Raw genomic sequence first — 18,652 nt, forward strand, 5'->3', positions numbered from 1 at the left:
ACACACTCCCCTATGGCCTGCCGGATGTTCTAGGCGGCATATGCCCAGCTTGCCTCCGAGTCCGAGAGCCCCAGTGAGGACGAGGATAACCCCACTTTCCTTTTGTCATCCGCGTCCTCCTCATCATCTAGCAATGATGATGAGACCCCAAGGCGGCGGAGACGCCGCCAGGTGGAGCAAGGAGACCGCCATGCTAGGGACCCTGTAGGCCCACACTAGTACGAGAAGCTCTAGGGCTCGTACTAGTTTTCCTGGCCCACCAGTTAAGACCACCGGAGCCCCCTACCGGTGAACTTGTCTGGTATACCCCAGAGCGTTTTGAGCCCGTGATTCCTGATTTTGTAGGCCAACCAGGAATCCAGATTTCCACAGTGGGCTTCACTGAATGCGACTACTTTAGTCTTTTTTTCAGTGACCCCTTTGTGAATCTGATGTTGGAGCAGACGAACCTGTACGCCCCACAGTTCATTGCTCAACATCCGGGCTCCTTTTTGGCTAGGCCCGGTGGCTGGACTCCGGTCTGTGCAGCCAAGATGAGGACGTTTTGGGGCCTCGTGCTGCATATGGGCCTAGTCAAGAAACCTAGTGTCAGGCATTACTGGAGTGGGGACGTCCTCTACCAGACCCCACTTTACAATTATGCAGATAATGCAGCATGTCCCCCCCAAGGTGATCCTGCCTATGACCGCCTGTACAAAATCAGGTCGGTCATCGATCACTTTGGGGCCAAATTTGTGCAGGTCTATGTACCTGGAAGGGAAGTCGCGGTTGATGAGTCTCTCATTGCTTTCAAGGGGAGACTCATTATCCGCCAGTATGTTCCCTCTAAGCGGGGGAGGTATGGCGTGAAGCTGTACAAACTTTGTGAGAGTACCTCAGGGTGCACTTACAAGTTTCGTGTGTACGAGGGGCGAGATTCCCGTATTTAACCCCCAGAAGGTTCCCCCACTCTGGGTGTTAGCGGGAAACTTGTGTGGGACCTTATGCACCCACTGCTAGATAAGGGCTACCACCTGCACGTGGATAACTTTTATACTAGTATCCCCATAGTTTTATATCCGATTGTCAGGGGCTAAAATGGGGAAGGGGAACATAAATGTAGTACTCCATGGAAGTGTGGTACTCCTTGAAGCAACCAATAATGCAGAGGCCCGGATGATCGGGTCACGTGTCACATTGAGTAGTGGTGTCCTTCCGTATCCCCCTCCTGTGACACACTCTGCACCTTTTTTGGGTCCGCCCTTCTTTCCAGTATGGGGGACCACACCTGGAAAGTGTTGGCCAGGGACGATCTGGGCGCCTCCAGTTCCCGAGGTACTCTGGCCTGCTCTTTCCCGGGCAGAAAAGATCCGGTCCTTGAGGACTGCCTCATAGAACTGGAGGAATGTCCCTGTGTTGCCAGCGCTCCGGGACAGCACAAAAGAGTTGTACAAGGCAACCTGCACCAAGCAGACCGCAACTTTTTTATACCATGCCGGGTTTTGCGCATGGCATTATATGGCTCGAGGACTTGATCAGAGAGATCAACTCCTCCCATATAACGATTGTAGGCGACGATACAATCGGGCTTGAGGACCGTTGCCGCGGTACCTCGCACAGGGACAGGGGTGATGCCGTTACCGTGAATTGTGGACAGCATAAGGACATCCCTCTTGTCCTTATGCCTGACCAGCAACAGGTTTCCACTGGTAAGGGCATGGGTCTCACCCCTAGGGATAGGTACCTGGAGGGGGTGGCCAGGGAGGCCGCGTTGATTTTTCCGCACAGTCCCACAAGCGAACGTGGATCTGGCGGCAAGAGACTGGAACAAGGGGATACTAGTATAAAAGTTATCCACGCAAAGGTGGTAACCCTTATTTAGCAGTGGGTGCATAAGGTCCCACACAAGTTTCCCGCTAACACCCAGAGTGGGGGGACATTCTGGGGGTTGAATACGGGAATCTCGCCCCTCGTACACACGAAACTTGTAAGTGCACCCTGAGGTACTCTCACAAAGTTTGTACAGCTTCACGCCATACCTCGCCCGCTTAGAGGGAACATACTGGCGGATAATGAGTCTCCCCTTGAAAGCAATGAGAGACTCATCAACCGCGACTTCCCTTCCAGGTACATAGACCTGCACAAATTTGGCCCCAAAGTGATCGATGACCGACCTGATTTTGTACAGGCGGTCATAGGCAGGATCACCTTGGGGGGGACATGCTGCATTATCTGCATAATTGTAAAGTGGGGTCTGGTAGAGGATGTCCCCACTCCAGTAATGCCTGACACTAGGTTTCTTGAATAGGCCCATATGCAGCACGAGGCCCCAAAACGTCCTCATCTTGGCTGCACAGACCAGAGTCCAGCCACCGGGCCTAGCCAAAAAGGAGCCCGGATGTTGAGCAATGAACTGTGGGGCGTACAGGTTCGTCTGCTCCAACATCAGATTCACAAAGGGGTCACTGAAAAAAAGACTAAAGTAGTCGCATTCAGTGAAGCCCACTGTGGAAATCTGGATTCCTGGTTGGCCTACAAAATCAGGAATCACGGGCTCAAAACGCTCTGGGGTATACCAGACAAGTTCACCGGTAGGGGGCTCCGGTGGTCTTAACTGGTGGGCCGGAAAACTAGTACGAGCCCCAGAGCTTCTCGTACTAGTGTGGGCCACAGGGTCCCTAGCATGGCGGTCTCCTTGCTCCACCTGGCGGCGTCTCCGCCGCCTTGGGGTCTCATCATCATTGCTAGATGATGAGGAGGACGCGGATGACAAAAGGAAAGTGGGGTTATCCTCGTCCTCACTGGGGCTCTCGGACTCGGAGGCAAGCTGGGCATATGCCGCCTAGAACATCCGGCAGGCCATAGGGGAGTGTGTGTGTGTGATAAACTTTATTTGGTGTGCGTGTGTGTGGGGGGACGGGTGTTCGGGAACTTACCCTAAACCTTACAGACAAAAAATAAAAAAAAGGCCCAAAAATGTGATTTTTTTTTAAATTCAAACTCGCTGATCAACCGTCCGAAGTTGATCAGCGGTGGGGCGTGCGATGCGCTAACAGTGACGCTAAGAGTCCCGGCCACAGTCAGAGTACGCAAAAAAAAAAATATAATATGCTTGTGCCCCAAAAAAAGTTGTGAAAGGGGGCGGGAGGGGGGCAAGCTGCAGCACACCTGGGGGGTTTAGAGTCAGGGTTAAAAACATGGGGTGGAAAGTGGGAGGGGTTTCATCAAATCAAGCATGCAATATCTCGGAAACCAAAGCGGCGCAAACGTTCATTTTTGCAGCACAAACGCAGCACAAACGAATGGTGTATTTCTTTTTGAAATTTAAAAACATGGGGTGGAAAGTGGGCGGGGTTTCAGCAAATCAAGCGCGCAATATCTCAGAAACGAAAGCGGCGCAAACGTTCATTTTTGCGGCACAAACCAGCACAAACGAATGGTGTATTTCTTTTTGAAATTTAAAAACATGGGGTGGAAAGTGGGCGGGGTTTCAGCAAATCAAGCGCGCAATATCTCAGAAACGAAAGCGGCGCAAACATTAATTTTTGCTGCACAAACCAGCACAAACGCAGCACAAACGCAGCACAAACGCAGCACAAACGAATGATGTATTTATTTTTGAAATTTAAAAACATGGGGTGGAAAGTGGGCGGGGTTTCAGCAAATCAAGCGCGCAATATCTCGGAAACGAAAGCGGCGCAAACGTTAATTTTTGCTGCACAAACCAGCACAAACGCAGCACAAACGAACGGTGTATTTCTTTTTGAAATTTAAGAACATGGGGTGGAAAATGGACGGGGCTTCATAAAAATCTAACGCGCAATATCTCAGGAACTGAACCGGCAGAAACGTTCATTTTTGCGGCACAAACCAGCACAAACGCAGCACAAACGAATGGTGTATTTCTTTTTAAAATTTAAAAACATGGGGTGGAAAGTGGGCGGGGTTTCAGCAAATCAAGCGCGCAATATCTCGGAAACCAAAGCGGCGCAAACGTTCATTTTTGCAGCACAAACCAGCACAAACGCAGCACAAACGAATGGTGTATTTATTTTTGAAATTTAAGAACATGGGGTGGAAAATGGGCGGGGCTTCAGAAAATCAAGCGCGCAATATCTCGGAAACCAAAGCGGCGCAAACGTTAATTTTTGCAGCACAAACCAGCACAAACGCAGCACAAACGAACGGTGTATTTCTTTTTGAAATTTAAGAACATGGGGTGGAAAATGGGCGGGGTTTCAGAAAATCAAGCGCGCAATATCTCGGAAACCAAAGCGGCACAAACGTTCATTTTTGCGGCACAAACCAGCACAAACGCAGCACAAACGAACGGTGTATTTCTTTTTGAAATTTAAGAACATGGGGTGGAAAATGGACGGGGCTTCATAAAATCTAACGCGCAATATCTCAGGAACTGAACCGGCAGAAACGTTCATTTTTGCGGCACAAACCAGCACAAACGCAGCACAAACGAATGGTGTATTTCTTTTTGAAATTTAAAACATGGGGTGGAAAGTGGGCGGGGTTTCAGCAAATCAAGCGCGCAATATCTCGGAAACCAAAGCGGCGCAAACGTTCATTTTTGCAGCACAAACCAGCACAAACGCAGCACAAACGAATGGTGTATTTATTTTTGAAATTTAAGAACATGGGGTGGAAAATGGGCGGGGCTTCAGAAAATCAAGCGCGCAATATCTCGGAAACCAAAGCGGCGCAAACGTTAATTTTTGCAGCACAAACCAGCACAAACGCAGCACAAACGAACGGTGTATTTCTTTTTGAAATTTAAGAACATGGGGTGGAAAATGGGCGGGGTTTCAGAAAATCAAGCGCGCAATATCTCGGAAACCAAAGCGGCACAAACGTTCATTTTTGCGGCACAAACCAGCACAAACGCAGCACAAACGAATGGTGTATTTATTTTTGAAATTTAAGAACATGGGGTGCCAACTTCACACAGGTTCCCTATACAGCATTGCGCTGTTCTAAGGCATATCCCCGACTGGTAACACACATTTGTACTTCTGGGAGGAGTAGTAGAGGAATGGCACAACAGTAAATGATCCAGAATTGTTAATTGTGGCATGGAAATAGTTACTAAAACCGACGTATCAGGAAAGGTGCCAGGCCCTCTTTTAAGGGGTTGTCCGATGACCTATTGGGCAGCACGGTGGCTCAGTGGTTAGCAGGTTGGAATCCGACCAAGGACAACATCTGCTGGGAGTTTGTATGTTCTCCCCGTGTTTCTGTGGGTTTCCCCCCCCACACTTTGTAGACATACCGATAGGCAACGTAGTTTGTGAGCTCCACTGGTGGCAGCAATTGATGAAAATGTCTGTAAAGCTCTGAAGAATATGTCAGCGATATATAGGTGAGTAAATAAGTGAAAAAAAATATAAGACCTCGTGATAGGTCATCAGTATCGGATTGGCTAGATACGATTTCCTGCACCCCCGCCTATCAGCTGTTTGAAGAGAACGTAATGTAATTATGGCTGCCCCATACCATTCACTTGAATGGCTGCTGCGATGTCGATTGTGTGCAGGTAAGGCTACTTTCACACTAGCGTTCGTCGGTCCGCTCGTGAGCTCCGTTTGAAGGAGCTCACGAGCGGACCCGAACGCAGCCGTCCAGCCCTGATGCAGTCTGAATGGAGCGGATCCGCTCAGACTGCATCAGTCTGGCGGCGTTCAGCCTCCGCTCCGCTCGCCTCCGCACGGACAGGCGGACAGCTGAACGCTGCTTGCAGCGTTCGGGTGTCCGCCTGGCCGTGCGGATCCGTCCAGACTTACAATGTAAGTCAATGGGAACGGATCCGCTTGAAGATGTCACCAATTGACTCAATCTTCAAGCGGATCCGTCCCCCATTGACTTTACATTGAAAGTCTGAACGGATCCGCGCAGGCTACTTGCGCACTTGCGAATTTTTTTAAAGTTATTAATGCAGACGGATCCGTACTGAACGGAGCCTCCGTCTGCATTAATATGAGCAGATCCGTTCAGAACGGATCCGATCGAACGCTAGTGTGAAAGTAGCCTAAGCAGTGAAGAGACGCTGCGTTCTCTGCAAACAGCTGATCTGCGGGGTGCCGGAAGTCAGATCCCCGCTCATCTGATATTGATGACCTGTCATCAGTATGGGAGAACCGGACAATTCCTTTAACAAAATATCAGTTGGATACCAGCTACGGGCTGGGGTGGATTCCAGTTATAATTTACGTTGTTTTCTTGTACGCTCCTCCCACTTTAAAAAAGCGTTGAGTGGTGTAAAATTGCAATTTCTTGCACAGGCTGCACGCACATAAATGTGCCACTTTTGTATGCCAGACGGGCGAAATTCGCAAGAGAAATCCGCTGTATAAAACTGCAATGCCGCAGGTTTTCAATTTCTAAATTCTCATCCACTTTGCTGGTACTGTACAACCCTACGGATTTGCCGCACGAAAATCTGCGACGGCAAGCCCGCAGCTATGCATTCACGTGTGACCCTGTGTTTATACCTTTTTCAGCCACATGTAATGTTCCTGCATGAGCCTGGCCTGATGGAGTCAGTGCAGGGGACCTGGCGACCAGTTTCTAGTCTAAGCGCTCGGTCCCCGGGATTAACCATTTATGTGCCTCACTGATAAGATCCTCACAGTGCTTTCCGAGCTGTGTTGTGGGAGTAAATTCTTTGTGCCTTGCTGAATACCGTTCTGTGTGAGAACTATGGCCTTTTGTTCAGTAAAGGTCAGGTTCTCCCATGCTATTCTTTATTCTCCGAATGAGCAGGCTCTAACCTTTTACTAGGGGATTTTGGAACCTGTTCCTTTATTAATAGGTATGATTGTAATTGTTAGGCAGGGCTCTATTGAGGAATATGAATAAAGAGAATATAAATGTATATCATTTTTTCATATTTGTCCATTAGTACTCTGCGACTAACATTCTATATCTTATTATTTCCTTGCAGTTGTTGGGAGCCTCTTTCCTGGCCATTGGCTTATGGGCATGGGCAGAGAAGGTAAGTTCTCCTTTCACGTCATAGTTTCATAGGGTCACACTTCTACATAATCGTCTCCATTTTTTTTCATAGACTTCTCCGTGCTGTCCACAGTTTTCCTACCGTAACTTATCTGACTGCAGTGCATTTATCACTTATAATGCAAGTTGTAGTCATTGGGTCATCTAAAAACACCTTGAGGACTAACTTTGAACACTGTATGATGCAAAGCATGGGCAAATTTTGGGGTGTCTTCAATACACTTTATTCAGTCCTAGAGGGACTATTTATAACAACTTCTAGTTCATCTTGCAGGTAGCCCTCATACACATGCCTGTATTATAGATCTGCAGTGTACGAGTCTGTAGTGCCGCACCTATAGTATCAGGTGTTCATGGGTCAATAATTCACCCAACGTATGTCTATTGTCTACTTCTGAAAAATAGTGTATAGTGCAGTACAGAGGTGCTATAATTATCTACAAGTCCATGATACAGAACTGTAGGAATTCTGTCTCCATAGAACTCCATTCTGACTGGTTTCCTGTGTAGTAAGCTCTTGGTCTGCTAAATCTGTGACAGCCTCATTTGTGTAGGTTCCCCTGAAAAATAGCAGATTGTATTGTTATTTGCAGACAGTCAAAAGTATAGAATTTTCTCTAGGTCTACAAAAATCTCCCTTTTCAGACCATTGATATCTGTTGTTAGCTGTTCTGGAGTCTCAGAGTTAAATCTATAATTATACACTACTCACAAAAAGTTAGGGATGTTTGGCCTTTGGGTGACATTTATGGAAAATGTAAAACGTTCACACTACAGTGATATTATATCATTAAATTAGGGCATATAAGTAGAAGCATGCAATAGGGATTTCCTCATCTCAAACAATTTATTGAAACAAAAGCCAACACCAGTGGTGGGTATACTGCCACAAAAATGTCAATCTCTCAAAAACTTGTCATGTGGCCTTGAGCATCAATTACAGCTCGACAATGACTTCTCGTGCTGCTCACAAGTCGACATATTTTCTGCTGAGGCATGGCATCTCACTCATCTTTAAGGGCGGTCCTCTGGCCATTGAAGTTCTGGGGTACTGAGCTACGAGCCTCTACACGGCGACTCAGCTGATCCCATAGTTTTTCAATGGGATTCAGGTCTGGAGAAAGTGCACGCCACTCCATTTGAGGTATCCCAGTCTTCAGCAGCAATTCCCTAATGATGCAACCTTGAGGTGCGAGTGCATTGTAGTCCATGAAGATTAAATTAGGCCCATGCAGAGGCACAATGGCTGGATTAATGATGGTATTCAAGTAGTAAAGGCATGTCACTGTACCATTCACAAAGTGTTGGGCAGTTCTGTATTGACTGCACACCTGCCCACACTAGAACACCACCACCACCCAAAGACTCGTCTGGTGACAACAGTGGCTAATGCATAGCGCTCTCCTTGATGTCTCCAACATAGTTGTGGCCATCATTTCTGATCAGCATAAATCAATTTACATTGGTGAACAGCACCGTGGCCCACTGGTCCCTCGTCCAGCGTAGATGCTCCTTGGCCCATGCAAGACAATGACACCTGGCCCATGCCTGGTGATGTGGTCAGGTAACCTTGCAGGTCTTCTAGCACAAAGGCCACACTGATTTGAAATGGTTTTGAATGGTCTGACGTGACACTTGGGTACCTCTCACCTCCCTTAAATGTGCCTGGAGTTGTGTGGCATTCATCATCCGGTTCAGCAAGGCATTGTTCACAATGAAGTGGTCATCAGTGTGGCATGTGGCCAAAGGACTTCTATGCTATTCTGTGACTCTTCCAGTCTCTGTATCTCTGTTGCAACTTGCTGGTGACACTCTAAGCTCAGTGGCCACTTCTGTCTGAGAACATCCTGCTTGAAGCCTCCCAATGGTGATGTACTATTGATCAGTTGTTAGGTGTCATCTTGGTCTCATGATATTAAAATATGAACTGATGAGGGCTGTTTAAATACCAATTCTAATTGAACCATGACATTTATTGGGCGATTCATGGATCAAACACCTGTTGTGAATTTTGCCATTAAGCTCCTTGTTAGAGAACAGCAAGTTGTGCAACAAGTACTGAAACATTGAACAGTTGGACATGTCCATTCAAAAGTTTAGAGAAAGTCACAGTAAGTTTACCTGTAAAGGTTAGATTCCATTTAGGTTCATCCTGAAATTCCTTTTTTTTATTTTTTTGCTAAATTACCAAGCCTAGTGTGGGGCTGTCTTTTTTTTTTAACCACCTCCCGACCGCCTAACGCGCCGATGCGTCCGGGAGGTGGTTGATTTGTTCCTCCTGGACGCATCGGCGCTTCATCTCGCGATACCCGAGATTTCCTGTGAATGCGCGCACGCTCACAGGAACAGAAGGTAAGCGAGTGGATCTCCAGCCTGCCAGCGGCGATCGCTCGCTGGCAGGCTGGAGATGTGATTTTTTTTTTTAACCCCTAACAGGTATATTAGACGCTGTTTTGATAACAGCGTCTAATATACCTACTACCTGGTCCTCTGGTGGTCCCTTTTGTTAGGATCGACCACCAGAGGACACAGGTAGGTCAGTAAAGTCGCACCAAACACCACACTACACCCATCTCCCCCCCCCCCCCCCGTCACTTATTAACCCCTTATAAACCCTTGATCACCCCATATAAACTCCCTGATCACCCCCCGTCATTGATCACCCCCCTGTAAGGCTCCATTCAGACGTCCGTATGATTTTTACGGATCCATGGATACATGGATCGGATCCGCAAAACACATGCGGACGTCTGAATAGAGCCTTACAGGGGGGTGATCAATGACAGGCGGGTGATCACCCATATAGATTCCCTGATCACCCCCTGTCATTGATCACCCCCCTGTAAGGCTCCATTCAGACGTCCATATGATTTTTACGGATCCATGGATACATGGATCGGATCCGCAAAACACATGCGGACGTCTGAATGGAGCCTTACAGGGGGGTGATCACCCATATAGATTCCCTGATCACCCCCCTGTCATTGATCACCCCCCTGTAAGGCTCCATTCAGACGTCCGTATGATTTTTACGGATCCATGGATACATGGATCGGATCCGCAAAACACATGCGGACGTCTGAATGGAGCCTTACAGGGGGGTGATCATCCCATATACACTCCCTGATCACCCCCTGTCATTGATCACCCCCCTGTAAGGCTCCATTCAGACGTCCGCATGTGTTTTGCGGATCCGATCCATGTATCAGTGGATCCGTAAAAATCATACGGACGTCTGAATGGAGCCTTACAGGGGGGTGATCAATGACAGGAGGGTGATCACCCATATACACTCCCTGATCACCCCCTGTCATTGATCACCCCCCTGTAAGGCTCCATTCGGACGTCCGCATGTGTTTTGCGGATCCGATCCATGTATCCATGGATCTGTAAAAATCATACGGACGTCTGAATGGAGCCTTACCAGGGGGGTGATCAATGACAGGGGGGTGATCACCCATATACACTCCCTGATCACCCCCTGTCATTGATCACCCCCCTGTAAGGCTCCATTCAGACGTCCGCATGTGTTTTGCGGATCCGATCCATGTATCAGTGGATCCGTAAAAATCATACGGACGTCTGAATGGAGCCTTACAGGGGGGTGATCAATGACAGGAGGGTGATCACCCATATACACTCCCTGATCACCCCCTGTCATTGATCACCCCCCTGTAAGGCTCCATTCGGACGTCCGCATGTGTTTTGCGGATCCGATCCATGTATCCATGGGTCTGTAAAAATCATACGGACGTCTGAATGGAGCCTTACCAGGGGGGTGATCAATGACAGGGGGGTGATCAGGAAGTCTATATGGGTGATCACTCCCCTGTCATTGATCACCCCCCTGGTAAGGCTCCATTCAGACGTCCGTATGATTTTTACGGATCCATGGATACATGGATCGGATCCGCAAAACACATGCGGACGTCTGAATGGAGCCTTACAGGGGGGTGATCATCGACAGGGGGTGATCAGGGAGTGTATATGGGTGATCACCCGCCTGTCATTGATCACCCCCCTGTAAGGCTCCATTCAGACGTCCGCATGTGTTTTGCGGATCCGATCCATGTATCCATGGATCCGTAAAAGTCATACGGACGTCTGAATGGAGCCTTACCAGGGGGGTGATCAGGGAGTCTATATGGGTGATCACCCCCCTGTCATTGATCACCCCCCTGTCATTGATCAACCCCCCTGTAAGGCTCCATTCAGACATTTTTTTTGGCCCAAGTTAGCGGAAATATATATTTTTTGATTGTTTGTTTTTTCTTAAAGTCTCATATTCCACTAACTTGTGTCAAAAAATAAAATCTCACATGAACTCACCGTACCCCTCACGGAATCCAAATGCGTAAACATTTTTAGACATTTATTTTCCAGACTTCTTCTCACACTTTCGGGCCCCTAAAAAGCCAGGGCAGTATAAATACCCCACGTGTGACCCCATTTCGGAAAGAAGACACCCCAAGGTATTCCGTGAGGGGCATATTGAGTCCATGAAAGATTGAAATTTTTGTCCTAAGTTAGCGGAAAGTGAGACTTTGTGAGAAAAAAACCAAAAAAAAATCAATTTCCGCTAACTTATGCAAAAAAAAATAAAAAATTCTATGAACTCGCAGGCCCCTCATTGAATACCTCGGGGTGTCTTCTTTCCAAAATGGGGTCACATGTGGGGTATTTATACTGCCCTGGCTTTTTAGGGGCCCGAAAGTGTGAGAAGAAGTCTGGGATCCAAATGTCTAAAAATGCCCTCCTAAAAGGAATTTGGGCACCTTTGCGCATCTAGGCTGCAAAAAAGTGTCACACATCTGGTATCGCCGTACTCAGGAGAAGCTGGGGAATGTGTTTTGGGGTGTCATTTTACATATACCCATGCTGGGTGAGAGAAATATCTTGGTCAAATGCCAACTTTGTATAAAAAAATGGGAAAAGTTGTCTTTTGCCAAGATATTTCTCTCACCCAGCATGGGTATATGTAAAATGACACCCCAAAACACATTCCCCAACTTCTCCTGAGTACGGCGATACCAGATGTGTGACACTTTTTTGCAGCCAAGGTGGGCAAAGGGGCACATATTCCAAAGTGCACCTTTCGGATTTCACAGGCCATTTTTTACAGATTTTGATTGCAAGGTACTTCTCACACATTTGGGCCCCTAAATTGCCAGGGCAGTATAACTACCCCACAAGTGACCCCATTTTGGAAAGAAGACACCCCAAGGTATTCCGTGAGGGGCACGGCGAGTTCCTAGAATTTTTTATTTTTTGTCACAAGTAAGCGGAAAATGATGATTTTTCTTTTTTTTCCTTTTTTTCCTTTTTTCCTTACAAAGTCTCATATTCCACTAACTTGCGACAAAAAATAAAAAATTCTAGGAACTCGCCAGGCCCCCCACGGAATACCTAGGGGTGTCTTCTTTCCAAAATGGGATCACTTGTGGCGTAGTTATACTGCCCTGGCAATTTAGGGGCCCATATGTGTGAGAAGTACTTTGCAATCAAAATCTGTAAAAAAATGGCCTGTGAAATCCGAAAGGTGCACTTTGGAATATGTGCCCCTTTGCCCACCTTGGCTGCAAAAAAGTGTCACACATCTGGTATCGCCGTACTCGGGAGAAGTTGGGGAATGTGTTTTGGGGTGTCATTTTACATATACCCATGCTGGGTGAGAAAAATATCTTGGTCAAATGCCAACTTTGTATAAAAAAATTTGGAAAAGTTGTCTTTTGCCAAGATATTTCTCTCACCCAGCATGGGTATATGTAAAATGACACCCCAAAACACATTCCCCAACTTCTCCTGAGTACGGCGATACCAGATGTGTGACACTTTTTTGCATGCCAAGGTGGGCAAAGGGGCACATATTCCAAAGTGCACCTTTCGGATTTCACCGGTCCATTTTTTACACATTTTGATTGCAAAGTACTTCTCACACATTTGGGCCCCTAAATTGCCAGGGCAGTATAACTACCCCACAAGTGACCCCATTTTGGAAAGAAGACACCCCAAGGTATTCCGTGAGGGGCATGGCGAGTTCCTAGAATTTTTTATTTTTTGTCGCAAGTTAGTGGAATATGAGACTTTGTAAGAAAAAATAAAATAAAATAAAATCATCATCATTTTCCGCTAACTTGTGACAAAAAATAAAAAGTTCTATGAACTCACTATGCCCATCAGTGAATACCTTAGGGTGTCTACTTTCCGAAATGGGGTCATTTGTGGGGTTTTTCTACTGTCTGGGCATTGTAGAACCTCAGGAATCATGACAGGTGCTCAGAAAGTCAGAGCTGCTTCAAAAAGCGGAAATTCACATTTTTGGACCATAGTTTGTAAACGCTATAACTTTTACCCAAACCATTATTTTTTTTTTTTTGCCCAAACATTTTTTTTTTTATCAGAGACATGTAGAACTATAAATTTAGCGAAAAATGTATATATGGATGTCGTTTTTTTTCCAAAATTTTACAGCTGAAAGTGAAAAATGTCATTTTTTTTGCAAAAAAATCGTTACATTTTGATTAATAACAAAAAAAGTTAAAATGTCAGCAGCAATAAAATACTACCAAATGAAAGCTCTATTAGTGAGAAGAAAAGGAGGTAAAATTCATTTGGGTGGTAAGTTGCATGACCGAGCGATAAACGGTGAAAGTAGTGTAGTGCCAAAGTGTAAAAAGTGCTCTGGTCATGAAGGGGGTTTCAGCTAGCGGGGCTGAAGTGGTTAAAGGGGTTCCCTTTAAAGACAGCCCCACACTAGGCTTGGTAATTTATATATATATATTATTATAATATATATATTTTTTGAGTATTGGATTGTGGTGATATCTCCTTGGTGGCCCTATTTCAACTTTTCACTGTGTAGTCAATTACCCCTTAATTCCACAGTTTTGTTCCCTGTACTGCCTACTTTTACCTCTGCTTAAAATAGGGTTGCTAGGCATGGTCCGTCTGTGTTGAAGGACGGAGGACGCAGAGGCACGCAGCCTGCAAGGTCACATTACTGACAGCCAGGGACTGTAAGTAAATGATTAAAGTCAGGTCCTCCCCAGCAGCTGATAACAGTGCCTGGGCTGTGTGCACTTCTCCCTGTCCCTGCACTTGGCAGACGTTCCCTCACTCAGCAGAACTGGAGAATGCAGAGTTGAAGCAGCGCAGACCAGGGAAGGGAGATCTGCCATCTGCTCAGTGTATAAATGAAAGCAACGTGTGGTAAGAGGACCCCTTTGTGATGCAGGAGATTAACCCTTTAGGGAGAGGGCTGTGGTTACTGACACTTTTGCGGGGCTATTGTTACTGGCTAGTGAGGGCAGGCGGGATTAGCCTCAGGGTGAGGGCAGTGGCGGCCATCTTAACTGAATAGTGAAATTGCAGTTTTATGCAGACTGGTTGCTAAAGGCTGAATCTTATTAAATATGGGGTAAGTCAGTCTAATAGTAACAGATTCTGGAATATCATGTTATTAGTAACTACATATATGAAAATTGAAATTAGGGTCTAAGTGTGACAGTTATCCTTTAAAGTAAAGGAGGTGGTCCTATAAGTGATTGACCGCTATCTCTGGATACACAGTCTTAGAGGGAAGGCTGTCAGTACTGATAGGACCGGCTCCTTGTCTTCAAAGCTCAGAGTGAGCAGGAATTTAAATGAAGAAAATACATGTTATACTGAATCTTTTCCCTTAAAACTATATCCATCTGCTCAGCTCCTCCTGCTCTAATAACATTCTGCTGGCAGATTGCACTGCATTTAGATGGTTACCGGTTCCCTTTAATTACACAAAACAAATTTGGAGAAGGATTTTTAGATCCTACGAGTGCCAGTAACCCCTTTACGCTGGGTTCAGACCTGCGCGTACTTGAACGTACGCTCTGTATGCGCGATTGTACGGGCGTTTGCAATCGACCATACAGAGACAAGCGAACGCCCATTGTCGCGCGTTCCCGCTGAAGTCTATGTACGGTAACGTGCGACAAGACACCCCAAAGAAGCTCCTGTACTTCTTGGGGCGTCGGGCGTTTTACAGCGCGATTGTACGCGCTGTAAAACGCTCAGATGAGAACCATTCCCAGAGGGAATCATTGGTTCTTGCCTGTTGAGCGTTTTACAGCGCATAGAACGCTCTGTAAAACGCTTAGGTCTGAACCCAGCCTTATAGTGGGTTCAGGCAAAGGTTTTTGCTGGCGTTTTTTCTGCTATTCTGTTTTTTTAGTGCACTTTTTGCACTGCCAACTCCTGATGTTAGCTGAAGGTCTGTGGTAAGTATGAAATGCCATGAAAAAAAAAACACTACTGGGCAAACACACTGTATGCAAAAAACAAAAGCGAAAATTTATGTAAGAACCTTCAGAAATTTTACTGTGGAAGAATCATAATTTAATATTTCCTCCCTTGACTGAGGCCTGATGTAATAACCCCCTAAATGTGTTTGTGGATTTTCTGATTCAAATTAGCTGCAATTTAGCACATCCTCTTATTGTTTTATAGAACGTAGGCTGCGAGTGGTAGAACCATCAATTGATCCTCCATCCAGCTCATCACATTAGCCACGTGCTGTGGACACGGCGTTCTGTGGGATTTATTGCTACAGTTTCTGACTGTACAAGTCTTAAGCTGTGTACGATGCATTAAAGATGGGAGAGCAGCCTGAAGGACTTAACTTTATTACACATTCATTATCTTGCTTATGGGGATTGAGGTTATAAAACAGAGTTTTGTGATACAATTACACTTCCAAGATATTGTTAGATGAAAACATGTACAGTGCTCCTTGTGGTTGTAAAGTTGCAGATTCTGACAAAGTAAATGCATGTCGGATTCTGTAGAGGGCGCACTTCTTTTATGGTTTCATCGGAACAGAGTGTAAGAAATGGGCACACAGAAAATTTAGTAATATGATCCTTGTACATCTGTGTATCATTATAATGTCTCAAGTATGTCATTTTATTCTCATTAATTAGATGTAAATACTGTTTTCTTTTTTTTTTTTTTAATAAGTTCTAGTTGTCTGGAGAAACCAGTACAGCAGGGTGTGTATTCTTTATGGCAGCTACAATTAAAGGGATTCAATTACCAGAGAAATTGTATAGAATAATAAGGGTGAGTTCACCCATTGCTGTAAAACTGCAATTTTCACATAATGTGGTTTTATGCAGTTGGTCCACAGCATATGATGAGCGTAGCAAGCTTGGTATGTTACATCCGAAGTCGCTGCGTTCAAAACTTCGGATTAGTACTGTATGGCGATCCGTCTCTGTACAGTATTAGAATGTATGGGTTTCCCATGAGCCGACGTTAGTTGACTTATAAGGTGGAAAACCACTAAAGTGAAACCGAACTGCTATCTCGGAATCGAACCAGAGTTCGGCTTCAAGTTTTAAAGTGGTTTTCCACTTTAAAAATCAACTACCGAAGTTATTCAACTAACTGACTTCAGATTATCGAAGCCCATGCATTCTGATACTGTACGGAGACTGATCTCAGTACAGTATTAATCTGGCTGTAACATCCGAAGCTTGCTTCGCTCATCACTAGAAAGCACCTTTTAGGGCTGTTTTACACTGACCGATGTTTGGGCCATGTGAGCGCCGATGGATGATAACACATCCATCGGTGGTTGTTTTCACCAGCCTGATTACACAGAGCGATGCAAGCCGAACGTGGTAGGAACAATTACTACCGCAGTCGTTCCTCCCATATTCAGTTCTGTTCAGGGTGGATAAAAACCAATGATTTTTATTTTTTTAAAAAATATAAAAAAATGTTTTTTTTATTTTTTTATATAAAATCCTTTTTGAGGAAAATATATTACCATCCAAAGGTTATTCCATCATGAACTAAAGATTAGTTTTTTAATTATGTAGAATAAGGCTTTATATGTTGAATTTTTTTTTGGTAAATAAATTCCATTAATCCAATCAGAATGTCATGCTCTTCCAGAGGTTTTTGTAAGATTATTGGGCAGTTTCTTCTGCCTAAAAGATATTATCACAGATGCTTGGTTTACTTTAGCAGTTCTCAAAACTGAATTTGACTCGGCAGAGATCACATGCCTCTTCTTCACAGCAAAAATGTTATAACATGAACAGAGTTGAGAAAAAGATCTTAAAGGGGTTCTGCACTTTGTTTAAACTTATAATCTATCCTCTGGATAGATCATCAGCTTCTGATTGGCGTGGGTCCGACACCCAGGACCCCCGCTGATCAGCTGTTTGAGAAGGTAGCGGCGCTCTAGTAGCGCTGTGGCCTTCTCACTGTTTACCGCTGGCCCACTGACGTCACGACTAGTATCAACTAGCGTGGGCGGGGCTAAGCTCTGTTCACTTGAATGGAGCTTAGCCGCGCCCAAGCTAGTTGATACCAGTCATGACGTCAGTGGGCCGGCGGTAAACGGTGAGAAACCTGCGGCGCTACTGGAGTGCCGCTGCCTTCTGAAACAGCTGATCGGCGGGGGTCCCGGGTGTCGGACCCCTGCCGATAAGAAGCTGATGATCTATCCAGAGGATAGATCATCGGTTAAAACAAAGTGCAGAACCCCTTTAATCCTAACTTCTACAAACCTATGAATACAGAATCAACCTAATCAAACTAATATGAAAAGTTGTTATTCTAAAAATCTTCATCTACTTGCATATTATAAGTTATACCAGCCAGAATTAGTCTTTATGTAGAAAACTATGATTTAAATCAAGCCTTACTGACTAGTGATTTAAATCGTGATTTAAATCAGTTTAATTTAAATCCAATCCACCCTGGTTCTGTTGATTGAGCAGCTCATCCCTGATTACACAGAGAGATGTGCTGCTGATAACTGGGCATCTTTCATCCTAATGAAAGATGCCCATCATGGGCTGGTTAGCTGCTCAATTATACAGGACATTAACAGGAACCAGTATTCTTATGAATGCTAGTTCTCAATATTCATGTGGCCTAATAGGGTCTTTAGTCTCTGGGAGAATCACCACTCCCAGAAACCATGTAGTGACTGCATAGATGCACACAGAGCCTTATCGGTTTGTGTGTGTATGTATAGTGTTAAAGGAGTTGTCTAGGTTCAGAGCTGAACCCAGAATTTCACCCAGGTAGCCCCGCCCCCTGATAGCATTAAAGCATTTCATGCTCCCATGCACTCCCTTGCCCCGCATCGCGCAGGGCAAGGGCTTTTTTTATTTACAGTAACACACTGGCTTCCGCCAAGCGGTGTGTTTGATGTCATCAGCTTTGATGGGCAGGCTTTACCGCTGCCCTGGTCGTTTTATAGGCTAGGGCAGCGCTAAAGCCCTCCCATCAGTGCAGGTGACCTCACCAGGCTCACTGCTGGGTGGAATCCTCCGCCTGGCAGCCCTATGGAGAGCCCGGTACGTCACTGGATCTCCTGAAAATGCCTTTTCCCTGTGTGATTCAGCACAGGGCAACGGAGAGCATTAAATGCTCCGATGCTCATCTTAGTGGGGCTGCCTAGGTGAAAATGTGGGTATGTCCGGGTTCAACTCTGAACCTGGACAACCCATTTAAACTGGAACAACTGGTGTGGCACTCTGTTCCAGTTTTTGGGGTGCTTTTGTTGTGGGTTCCTAAACCTTAATACAATTGGATAAAAACTTCAGCGCTCCTTTTGGTGTGGTGAATTCAGTGCATTTTTTTTTTTTTTTTT

General features: G+C 45.6%; 1 protein-coding gene across 1 annotated transcript in view; it reads left to right on the forward strand.

The window, feature by feature from the left end:
* The window catches only part of LOC122928140 (tetraspanin-17-like), an 84,106-nt gene that overhangs the window by 34,946 nt on the left and 30,508 nt on the right, over positions 1-18,652 (forward strand). Inside the window, exon 2 of the mRNA XM_044280697.1 lies at positions 6,932-6,982. Within this exon, the coding sequence (XP_044136632.1) occupies positions 6,932-6,982 (51 nt within the window). The remainder of the gene's footprint in view (positions 1-6,931; positions 6,983-18,652) is intronic.

This window comes from Bufo gargarizans, chromosome 2 (assembly GCF_014858855.1).
Source record: "Bufo gargarizans isolate SCDJY-AF-19 chromosome 2, ASM1485885v1, whole genome shotgun sequence".
NCBI lineage: Eukaryota > Metazoa > Chordata > Amphibia > Anura > Bufonidae > Bufo > Bufo gargarizans.